The sequence below is a fragment of the Tupaia chinensis genome, unplaced genomic scaffold (assembly GCF_000334495.1).
Source record: "Tupaia chinensis unplaced genomic scaffold, TupChi_1.0 Scaffold000605_1, whole genome shotgun sequence".
NCBI lineage: Eukaryota > Metazoa > Chordata > Mammalia > Scandentia > Tupaiidae > Tupaia > Tupaia belangeri.
The window spans coordinates 1,067,311-1,079,932 of NW_006160123.1; the positions used below are offsets into that span (position 1 = coordinate 1,067,311).

Sequence of the window (12,622 nt, forward strand, 5' to 3'; positions counted from 1 at the left end):
GACCAGGAAAACTAGAGCCAGACACATGGAAATAAGAGTTCAAAAAAACAACCAAGAAAATGGCCAGGCTAATGGTAAGGGCGAGTCCGGAGTTGAATGTTAACTTCCAGAATTTAAATGAAAAGATCAGACCATAGCAATACTGCAAATTCAACAGAAGAGAGATAAATTACATAAGACTGAACTGGTGAAATAGAATTTTTTGACTTTAGACTAAAACATTACTGGGTTTTTTTATGCTTTCATTTCCATATTTAAGGATTTTTGTCTTTTCTAGAACTGTTGATAGGTTCATTTACCTCCTAATTGCACTGAATCCTAACCTTTTTCCTGGCTTTAAGTATTAAGCAAATTTCTCTTAACATTTTTTTTATTTTGATCTATTAAAATTAAAACTGTTTTTCTTGAAATTAAAAAAGGCATTAAAAATACACCTATTTAATGACTGCAGTAAGCTATATAGCCCTAGTTAGGTACAACTTTATAGTATGTTCACTTTACTCACTGAGGTTTACGCCTGAAATCAGACATGTGTTCATAGATATGTACATATCAGCTGTGCTTGCTATTGAAAGTTTTTTTAAAATTAATTAAGCTCTTCAGTGAATTAATAAAATATGAAAGAAAAAAAAAAGGCATGGAAAACAACTGTAGGTACCAGAGACAATGTGGGAGGAGGGTAGGAAATGGCAGAGGGTGAAAGGAAGGGAATCAAGGGGGGAAAAAAAAGCAAAATATGTAAGAAACAAGAAATGGAAAATTATTTATTGACAATAACATGTATGGTAGTATCTTTGATTGAGCCAATATACAGTGTATTCTGGATGGAAAATCTTACTTTGTATACTGTATTGGTGTACAGTGAATGAATGTAAGTAAATAAATTTTAAAAATATTTTTTCAATGTGATTAAAAATACTTGAAAAAAAAAAACTTGTAAAGAGGGCCATCAGGTGGTGTGGTAGTTACGTCACTGTACTCCCACATGGCTGACTATGGTTTGAGTCCCGGACCTGGCAACTTCATCACGCTGGGCTCTTATGCACGTGTGCCAAAAATCACAGGAGGAGAATGGGGGAGAAGGTACTGAGGTATGGCCATCTTCTCTGGGGTAATTTCTCACATTCCCTCTCACTCTCTCTCTCTGTTTCTCTCTGGTGAGCACACATGCCCTATGGTAAAAACCTTAAAAAAAAAATGGGACCAGCAGTTAGCGTCATGGCTATGTCGCTGGACTCCCACATAGTTGTCCGTGGTTCAAGTCCTGGACCTGGTGGCTTAAACTCACGCCTGGCGCTTGTGTGTGTGTGCCCAAGATCCCAAGAGGAGAAGGGACTGTGGCGTGGCCTCCCCCCAGGGGGTGATTTCTCACTTTCTGTCTCTCTGTCTCTCTCTATCTGTCTGTTGAGTGCACACACCCTATAGAAAAACCTCTCAAAAAAAAAAACTTGCAAAGAATTTGAAAAATAAAAATAGGTAAAAGGAGAAAATTAAAATTGCTCATAATCACAAAGGTACTACATTTTCTCGTATTTTATCTGTCTGCCCAGCTATCAATCTATTAAATAACTACCTTTATTTATTATGAAATTAGAATAATAAATACAAACTCAGGCATTTTTTCTTTTTTAATTTATCATGATGTTATACATATTTTCTTATGCAATTAAAGGAACCATTTACTTAAATTATACATGTGTATATATTTTTTTTCTGAGAGATTTTTGCTATAGGGCATGTGTGCTTACCAGAGAGACAGAAAGCAGAAATCATCCCCAGGAGGGGTGGTCATGCCACAATCCATTCTCGTCCATTCTTCTCTTGGGAATTTGGGAATGCATGTACACATGCCAGGCATGAATTTCAAGCTGCCAGGTCTGGCACTCTAACTGTGGTTGACCACATAGAAGTTCAGTGCCTTAACTACTATGCCATCTGCTGGCCCCATTGAAATGTTTTATATATACATATATATATTTTTTTTTTTTTTGAGGGGTTTTTGCTATAGGGCGCATTTACTTGCTGGAAAGACAGAGACAGATACAGAAAGCAAGAAATCACTTCCTGAGGGGATGGCCATGCCACCATTCCTTCTCCTTAATTCTCCTCTTGGGATCTTGGGCACACACACATACACACACGCACCTGGGGTGAGTTTAAGCTGCCAGGTTTGGGGCTCAAACAGTGGTCAACTATGTGGGAGTCCAGCGACATAATCATTACACCATCTGCTAGTCCCTTAAATTATATTTTAATTGGCACATATTGTAACTCCCTATGGAATACAGTATAATTTTTCAGTAGATGAATAAAATATATAATGATTAAATCAGGACATGAGCATATTCATCATCTCAAACGTTTAGCATTTCTTTGTGTTGGGAGTGGTCAACTATGTGCGAGTCCAGCGACATAATCATTACACCATCTGCTAGTCCCTTAAATTATATTTTAATTGGCACATATTGTAACTCCCTATGGAATACAGTATAATTTTTCAGTAGATGAATAAAATATATAATGATTAAATCAGGACATGAGCATATTCATCATCTCAAACGTTTAGCATTTCTTTGTGTTGGGCTTATTCAAAATCCTCTTTAGCTATCCTGAAATGTACAATTAATTGCTGTTAACTAAAGTTACCTTACTGTGCTATAGAATATTAGAACTTCTTCCTTTCTTCTGACTGTAATTTTGCATCTATTAGTCTACATATCCCTTTACCCTCTCTCTACCCTTCTTCATCTCCAGTAATTACTATCCTGCTCTTTACTTATATGAGGTCAACTTTTTTAGTTTCCATGTATAAGTGAGAACATGTATCATTTTTTTTTTTTGCAACTGGCTTATTTCACTTACCATAACATTCTCTAGACTTGTCTATACTGCTATAAATGACAAAATCTCATTCTTTTTTAATAATTGAATAGTATTCCATCATGCATGTATACACAATTTTCTTTAACCATTTTTCTGTTGATGGACACTTAGGCTGAGTTCATATCTTGGCTATTCATAATGCTATAGCAAAAATTGGAATAGTTATCTCTATAATACACTGGTTTCCTTCCTTTGGATATATGTCTAGTTCTGGGACTGCTGTTTTTAAGAACTGTCACAGATCATATGGCAATTCTATTTTTAGTTTTTTGAGGGACCTGTATACTGTTTTCCAAGATGGCCGTATTGTTTACATTTCTACCAACTCAGTAAAAGACTTCCTCTTTCTCCACATCCCCTTCAGCATTTGTTATTTTTTTGTCTTTTTGATAATAGCCAAAAAAGGTGTGAAGATAAAGCTGAAGGCATTACACTATCTAACTTCAAAATATACTACAAAGCTACAGTAACCAAAACAGCATGGTACTGGCATAAAAACAGACACATAAACCAATGAACAAAATAGAGAGCCCAGAATAAATCTAAATATACATAGTCAGCCAATTTTTCAAGAAGGGTGCCAAGAACGTTACCCGGGAAAATGACTGTCTCATCAATAAACTGTGCTGGGTAAATTTAATAAGCATATGTGAAGAATAAAACTAGACCCCTATCTCTCACCATATATAAAAATCAACTCAAAAATAGACTAAAGACTTAAACATAATACCTGATTATATTAAAGTACTAGAAGAAAATGTAAGGGAAATTCTTCAAAACATTAATGTGGGCAAAGAGTTTTTGGATAAGACCTCAAAAACACAGAAAACAAAGGCAAAATAGACAAACAGATTATATCAAATTAAAAAGCTTCTGTACAACAAAGGAAACAATCAACAGAATAGAGAGCCTACAGAATGAAACAAAAATGTTTTCAAGAAAATAATCCAATTTTTTACATGAGCAAATGATTTGAATAGAAATTTTGCAGAAGACTTACAATGGCCAAAAAGCATATGAAATAAAAGTTCAACATCATTAATCATGAGAGAAATGTAAGGAAAAGGAAACATTTAAAATAGCCTCTTGATCGTCTATCATATGAATATGCCATACTCTTATAATTATTCCCTTGTTACATATTTAGATTTTCTTTCTTTTTGTTTTAAGGACTAATTCTGTAGTGAGCATCTCTGTACATGAAACTTTGGCCTTCCACAGTACCACAGGGGCTGGTTTTCAAGGGTGGGTTGGGAGGTCTAATAATGTCTATAGTACAGTAAGGGCTGAATTCTTCCAAACTAGAATCTAAGTCTGCAGTTATTTATGAAAGGCTGAGGACTAAAAATAGCCTTCTTGCCACAGGGTGATTAAGTTGAACTGGACCTACATTTGTTAGTACATTGAATCCAGTTATAAATGACCCTGAACATAAGCAACAGCCAGGTCTATTTTAAGCCATATTGCTAAATGGAACAGTTGGTTGAGGAAGCTGTTAGAGGTATGCTTCTCTGGTTTTGGTAAATCAGAGAGACAGGATCAGAGTTGACCATCCCAGCAAATGAACACTTTGAAATCACTCTCCTAACAACTAAATGACCATTTCTTTAGTGGAAACAAGTATAGATCTTGATTAAAACTGGTTTACTCTGGGAACCAGCAGATGGAGTAATAGTTAAGTTGCGGGACTCCCACATAGTCGATAGTGGTTTGAGTCCCAGACCCAGCAGCTTACAACTCACATCGTGTATGTGTGTGTGTGTGTGTGTGTGCCCCAAATCCCGAGAGGATGATGGAGGAAAAGGGATTGTGGTGCGGTGATTTCTTACTTCTGTCTGTCTCTGTCTCTCTGGTGAGTGCACATGCCCTATACCAAAAATCTCTCTAAAATCTCTAAAAGAAAACCAAAAAACTGGCTTACTCTGTCTTATAGTACAAAACACATACTTCAGGGCCTATCACTCTACAACCAACAGTTTAACCAGTGACTATTGAAAAGGAAGGCATCGACACGATATCAGCATATGCCACAAATGGTGAAAAAAGACAGGTTGATACCTTGTGTTTTTCAGTCTGGTAAATGACAATAGAAGCTGTTCCTTACCATACTTTTGTGACCCAGCAAAGAAAGAACGTGTAAGAACAAAGGGTCTCTCTTTCCATTTAGATCTTTTGATCAGTCCTTCTGCGGTAGCCATTTGCTATAAAGGCAAAGAAGAAAATTGTCAAAAGAGATTATTAGATTTGGGTATTGTGCAGATACCCCTCATAAGCTATCTAACATGCAAAAAGCAAATAGTAGGTGCAAATGTGAAATGGAAAATAGTAAAAACAAACCCACGAAATAATTTTTATGATGTAATGAGACTACTCTAAATTTCTCCTCTAAAAGACTAGAAAATTTTGATTAATAGCAGCAATGAAATAATAATAAACAATAACCTAGAATTTATTTGGTGCTTACTGTTAGGCAATGTTAATATTTTCTCATATAAACTATACAACTACCTCTGAGACAGACAGTTTTCCTGAAACTGAGATTCAGTGAGGTTAAGTAACTGATCCTGGCCTACATTAGAAAATTCTGTAATAGCTTGCAGTTATAGCAACAATCTGTGCTATCTGAAAACCATGTTATATCTAGACAGCACCTTCCACTGGAAAATACCAATTGGTGAGAGAGTCATAAAAATAAAGACACATTCTGAAACCAATTCTGATTGCCAAGTCTTTTAGATGTGATTGACAAATGAATGATAATTCTACCACTTTTACTGAGAAGGTTAAGTACCTAAGGAAAACTTTCTATATTTAAAAAGTATACTTAGTGCAATTATGTATTTGTGTTCTAAATCTTGTTCCCCTGGGGTGAATGTAAGACTTGCTATATTTAGATATTTGCAAAATTTTAAAACATTGTTTTGGGACCAGCAGATGGGAGAATGGTTACATCATTGGACTCCCACATAGTCCAGGAAGGTTGGACTACTGGACCCCAGGAGCCGGAGGCTTAAAACTCATGCTAGGAGGCCAGCAGGTGGCATGATGATGAAGGATGCTGGACTCCCATATGGCCAACGGCAGTTCAAGTCCTGGACCTGGCAGCTTGCTTTCTTACTTGCTCTCTCTCTTTCTCTCACTCTGTCCCTCTCTGGTCGAATTAAAATAAATAAAGTTAAATAAAATAATTCTTTAAAAAAAGACAAAAATAAATCCATAAAACCTCATGTTGGGCAAGAGTGCGTGTGTGCCCAAGATTCCAAGAGGAGAATAGAGGAGAAGAGACTGTGGCATGGCCATCCCCCGGGGCTGATTTCTCCCTTTCGGTCTCTTTCTATCTTTTCAGCAAGGACACACGCCCTATAGCAAAAATTATCTCTTAAAAAAATTGTTTTAATTACCATTGTTGATATATTTATATACTGCCTCATCAATAAAAGTTTTGAGATATGATCCAGTGCCATTTATGTTACTAATTGCTCCTATCAAGGCAGATGTTATAATGATGTACTATGTTATCATTAATCTCATAATATTTTTAAATTCATCAAGTTGATTATGGAAAGAGAAGAAGCAAGTGGGGGACAATAACAAAAAGTTTTGAACTGGCTACAACCATTGCAACTGTCAGAAAAGACACATAAAGTTAAGTGGACAGAATATGGCTATTACAAAGCAAATGACTTTCAGTCCCAAAGGCAGAGCACATGAGTCCAGCTGACTTCATTTTAGACGTCTTACCTGATAAAAACCATAGATGTTGTGAAGTTCTCTGTGCTCCCAATTGCCATAGTGAACAGCATTTTTCTGCATGGTTTGCTCTGGCCCTCTAAAGACAGAGGGCTCATTCATGTCATTCCATATGAAGAGGATATCCGTAGATCCCTAGGAAGTACATCTTGGTCATAATACTACTCCCACATTGATGATGTCTCTATAACAGCGTTCCCCATTTTGGTTACTTATTAAGTTTATTATCTATCCTCTCTTCTCTGCTCCACTTCTAGACTATAAGCTCTACAAGGCAGGGAATTTTGTTTCTTGATATATCTCAAACAGAACAGTACCTGGCCCACAGAAGTTTTCAATAAATATGTGTTGATGAAATTAAAGAATGCTATACTGGGGACCAGCAGTTAGCGTAATGGCTATGTTGCTGGACTCCCACGTAGTCGACCGCGGTTCGCGTCCCGGACCTGGTGGCTTAAAAAACTCACGCTGGGCGTGTGTGCGTGCGTGCCCAAGATCCCGAGAGGAGAACGGAGGAGAAGGGATTGCGGCGTGGCCATCCCCCCTGGGGGGTGATTTCTCGCTTTCTATCTCTCTGTCTCTCTCTGTCTGTCTGGCGAGCGCACGCGCCTTATAGCAAAAACCTCTCCAAAAAAAAAAAAAAAGAATGCTATACTGTATTGCCAGTGAAATACATATTGCCCAGCAAGTTCACTTGAAGACCTCCCTAGAGAACCTACAGGAAAGGTTATAAATGTTCACAGTGAGACTTTATATCATCCATCCCTGCTACAACAATTAGCTAAGGGCAATTACAGCTGTAAATGACAACATTTTATCCTCCCTTTAATATTTTGAAAGATTTGATAGCTAAGATACCTATTTGTAGCATTCTCCATAAGGTAGGTTCTATTTATAATTGTTCAGTTTAGACTGAGAAAGGACAGTTGAGTCATCATAACATGGTATTGTATCCTCTCCATAGACTCCCAGGTCTCAACATTTGACTGAATGAGTCTCACTGCTCATTTCATTAATTTTTAAAAGTTCTGCTCCTTCTAACATCCCTTCACAATGCCTAGTTTGCTTTCTGGGACACCACATAATATATCTGCTATCTTGCCCACACTGTAGATAGTCTTTCAAATGCCTGGAGGTGGCTTACATGCTTTCTTTTGACTCTACCTTAAAGTGTTGGGTTTCTGGGAAAGTCATGATGCATTTTTGTGTAGAAAAACACGTTATGACTTTCATGATGAACTACTATTTCTAAACATGTGTACTTCTATAAACAAGGCTATATGGTTTCCAAATATTTAACTACCTTAATTTAACTATTCTTCTTTAACATTCTCTAAGGGAAAATGGGCAAACTGTTTTTGTAAAGGGCCAGACAGTAAATATTTCCAACTTTGCAGGTCACCAGATTTCTCTTTCAGGCACTCCACTCTGCCACAGTAGTGAGAAAACAGCCATAGAAAACGGGGGAATGAATGAGCATGGCCAGATATGGCCCAAGGGTTGTCTGTTACTGCTCTAAATTGGGAATGCTCATGATACGTAACAAATAATACCTGATGTTTAGAAACTAGATTGTGGTTGGGACAAGCAGCTGGCGTAATGGCTATGTTGCTGGACTCCCATGTAGTTGACTGCAGTTCAAGTCCCAGACTCGGTGGCTTAAACTCACACCAGGCATGTGTTTGTGCGTGCCCAAGACCCCTAGAGGAGAATGGAGGAGAAGGGATTGCAGAGTGGCTATCCCCCCTGGGGACTGATTTTTTCGCATTCTGTCTCTCTGTCTCTCTGGCGAGCACATGTACCCTATAGCAAAAACCTCTCAAAAAAAAAAAAAAAACCACGAAAAAAAACTAGATTGTGGTTAAGAGTTGAGCTGGAGTGGGGGGGTGGGCAGCAGAGGGTGTAGTGGTTACATCACTGGACTCCCATACAGCCAACTGCAATTTGAGTCCCAGATCCGATGGCTTGAAACTCACACCAGGCACATACGTGAGCATGCCCAATATCCAGGGAGGAGAATGGAGGAGAAGAGACTGCAGTGTGGCTATGCCCCCTAGAGTGAGTTCTCATTTTCCCTCTCACAATCACTGTCTTTCTCTTTCCAGCGAGTGCATGCACCCTAAGTCCAAAACCTCTACCAAAAAAAAAAAAAAAAAGTTGAGCTTGGAAAACAAACAGATCTGAGTTCAAATCTTGGTTCCACCACTTACTAGATGGGTGACCTTAACAAAATTTTAAACTTTTCTATGCCTCAATTTCCTTATCTATGGGATTAGACTTAACATAGTTCCAACTTCAGAGGGTTATTATGAAGAGAACAATGGTATAATGCACATAAAGGACTTAGCACGATGCTTGGTACACAGAGAGCATTCAATTTGTATTAGGTATCATCACCATCAATATGATTTGTTAAGAATAGTTCTCTAGATGTGGCCTCTCCCATTTTCTGTTGTTCTTATATGATTTCTCTCTTTTTTAAAATTTCCAGAGGGCACATGCACGTGCCAGAGAGAGAGAGAGGAAGAGGGAGAAATTATCCCTCATGGAGAATAGTCATGCCCAAATCCCTTCTCCTCCATTTCTCCCTCCTTTGAGGATTCTGGGCATGCATGCACAGGTGCCCAGCATGTGTTTGATGATGCCAGGTCCAGGATTTGAACCTAATGGTTGCTCATTTAGGATTCACTTCCTTTAACCATCAAACCATGGGCTGTCCTCTTGTATGATTTTCAATAACTTATTGATTATTATGCTTTACTTTTAATGACATTGTTACACATTGCAAGATATCTCCACATATATCATCTTTAAGTAATGCTAAAGAATACTATTTTATATGAAAATGTATGTATATGTAGTAATTTGAAAATAAGATAAATCTATTATAAAATACTTTGACATATCAGTCTACTATAATAGAGGTTAAAATTGTAACTTTTTAAAAATTGTTAAAATTGTAACTTTTGTACTTATGACACCTCTCCTGACAAGTCTGTAATGTAGTTGTCATCCTTGCCTTTTCATATAGTTATTATATATCAAGAGGTACTTAATGAAGCAAAGTTATTCTATTCAATCACTTTTTTCCTTCTTTCATCATTTCAAGTGACAAGGAAAGAGCAAAAGAATAAAAACCAACCTGATAAGCAGGGAAAGCAAAAAGATCTGAATACCATTCTCTGACCTTGGGATTGGTAAAATCTGGGTAAGAGGAGAGACCTGCAGGGGCAGAACAGTAGACAGCCTGTTAGGAACAGTGGTTCTCATAACATGCATTATAAAGAAGACATCAGATGTGAGAGCTTGGTAATCAATGAGCAGCTTACATCAAACTCAAAAGATAGCTAATACGGGTGTTGTCTGGAGAAAAGTAAATGAAGGCATTGCTGAAGTCTATTAATAACTGCTTGACTCTTCAACACTAGCAGACCAACAGACAAGCATCAAGCAACAGATAAGCATCAAGATGTAGCCTGTCCTGCACTAACAGACTAGGATGACCTAAGTAAAGATGGCGAATATTCTGCAGTGACTTCTGGGTTCTTAAAGGGAACAAAGAACAATCTCTGGGACCAGCAGTTGGCGTAATGGCTATGTCACCAGACTTCCATGTAGTTGACCACGGTTCAAGTCCCAGGCCCTCTCAAAAAAAAAAAAAATATTGGGGCTGGCAGGTGGCATGGTGATTAAGGGTATTGGACTCTTTTTTTTTTTTTTTTAGAAGTTTTTGCTATAGGGTGTGTGCGCTCGCCAGACAGACACAGAGAGACAGAGAGACAGAAAGTGAGAAATCACCCCCCGGGGGGATGGCCACGCTTCAATCCCTTCTCCTCTGTTCTCCTCTCGGGATCTTGGGCACGCATGCACACGTGCCCGGTGTGAGTTTTAAGCCACCGGGTCCAGGACGCGAACCACATGGTCAACTACGTGGGAGTCCAGCGACATAGCCATCACGCTAACTGCTGGTCCCAAGGGTATTGGACTCTTGCTTTCTCACTTTCCCTCTCTCTGCCTCTCTGGTAAAATTAAAATATAAATAAGTAAATGGATGAATAAATAAAAGTTAAATAAAATAACTCTTAAAAACATAATGATGACAATAAATAAAATTAAATAAATAATTCTCAAAAATAAACAAAAATGAATGAATAAATGAAGAATTCATAGTTGCCAGAGAAAACTGAAGTCAATCATGAAAACTGGGAAGTCAAAATTATGGGCTAAAGGGAAAAGAGCAATCAAGGGGAGCCTATAGGACCCTCTTTATCCCTCCTTCCCTTTCCTCATTCCCTGTTTTTGTTTTTTTAAGGTTTTTGCTATAGGGCATGTGTGTTCACCAGAGCGGGAGACAGACAGTGAAAAGGAAAGTGACAAATCACGCACCGGGGATGGCCATGTCACAATCCTTTCTCCTCCATTTTCCTCCTGGGATTTTGGACATGTACACACACACATGTGCCTGGCATGATTTTCAAGCTGCTGTGTCTGGAACCTGAACTGCGGTCGGCCATGTAAAAGTCTAGCACCTTAACCACTATGCCACCTGCTGGCCAATTTCCTGGCTTTTTAATCTCTATTTGCTGAGAAACAAGCATGCCACTGAAGTCTGCCTGTATATATTTCATTCGTTCATTTGATTATTTACTACTAACTGTATACAGAGAACACCGTATAGAGTGTTATGATACTACCTCTTCCTTAAAGCTTAGCTGGAGGATCGAGAATCTACAAGGAATGAGCATGATGATTATGTAACCTTCATTAATAGGGACTAGATAAATGAAAAGAATAAATGTGTAAAGTAATATCATACCAGGCCAGCAAACTCCTTCAAAGTCTCCCCCTTCAGGATTCTTCACAAAGAAACCCTTTTTCTTGGCCTTAGCATAAACTGAGTAGTCAGGGTCAACCTTGATGTGTGGGTCACTGATGACCACGAGCTGTCAAGACACAAAAGTTGAATATCTTATCAGTTTTATGGGAGACATATGTTGATTTATATATTTACAACCATAGCTTTGGTATTCAAATTTTACTCAAAAGTAACTACACCTAGTATGGAAATACAGACACTAGCAAAACCCCATGAAAATACTACCTAACCAATGCAAGTTAAGATAGCATTTGTTAAGCTTCTGTCTGTCTGTGATGCTGGGTGTTGGATAACAAAGATTTAGGCAGAATCCTGCTCCCTGGACATTTAGACTAAGGAGACAGTGATAAAAGCAAACATGAAAGAAAGAAAGAGAATAATATGTTAAAAATAAACATACCTCAAACCCAGTGGTACTGGCATACTTAGAAAGGAGGTTTGAGAACAACTGTAAGCCACATCTCCATTTCTCTAACATCTCCCTGCCTAATCTAGGGTCTTAATACCACTTTATTTGGCTAGAATAATCTTCTGATTATTTCCATTACAGTTCATCCTAAGTACTAAAGTTTAATTCCTCATTGTTTAAAAATTTTACATATATATAATATATATATATATGTATATACATATATTAAAGAAATTGTCATGCTTAAACTAACGTATCTCCTGCTTCAGCCTCCCAAGTAGCTGGAACTATAGGCACACGACACTGTCCAGGCTCACAAACCATAAAATCATAACCATTTTTAAGTATACAATTCAGTAGCATAAAATACCTTCTTGTTGGTATATAACCTGTCTCCTGAGTTCTTATATGCTGCAGAACTCAAACTCTACACCTGTCAAACACCACCTCCCCACTGCTTTCTCCCAGCCACTGGTAACCACCATTCTACTGTTTGTCTCTATAAACTTGACTACTCTGGTTACTTCAGGTTAGTGAGTCATACATTTGTATTTTTTGGCTTTCATTTCACTTAATGTAGGGGGTGTCTTGAAGTGGATACAGTCTTTGTGCTTACGCTGCAGGGCATGCAAAAGCTCTAAACAAAGACAAAATCTCCTGAGTGTTAGCCAGAGAAGTCTAGAAGAGACTGATTTAGATACTCC

General features: G+C 37.9%; 1 protein-coding gene across 3 annotated transcripts in view; it reads right to left on the bottom strand.

The window, feature by feature from the left end:
* GANC (glucosidase alpha, neutral C) overlaps nt 1-12,622 on the bottom strand; it is a 95,523-nt gene that overhangs the window by 37,236 nt on the left and 45,665 nt on the right. For all 3 annotated transcript variants that reach the window (XM_014591658.2, XM_014591657.2, XM_006158650.3), the window contains exons 12-15: nt 11,450-11,576; nt 9,776-9,855; nt 6,625-6,768; nt 4,988-5,084 (exon numbers count right to left, since the gene is read on the bottom strand). In XM_014591658.2, the coding sequence (XP_014447144.1) occupies nt 4,988-5,084; nt 6,625-6,768; nt 9,776-9,855; nt 11,450-11,576 (448 nt within the window). The remainder of the gene's footprint in view (nt 1-4,987; nt 5,085-6,624; nt 6,769-9,775; nt 9,856-11,449; nt 11,577-12,622) is intronic.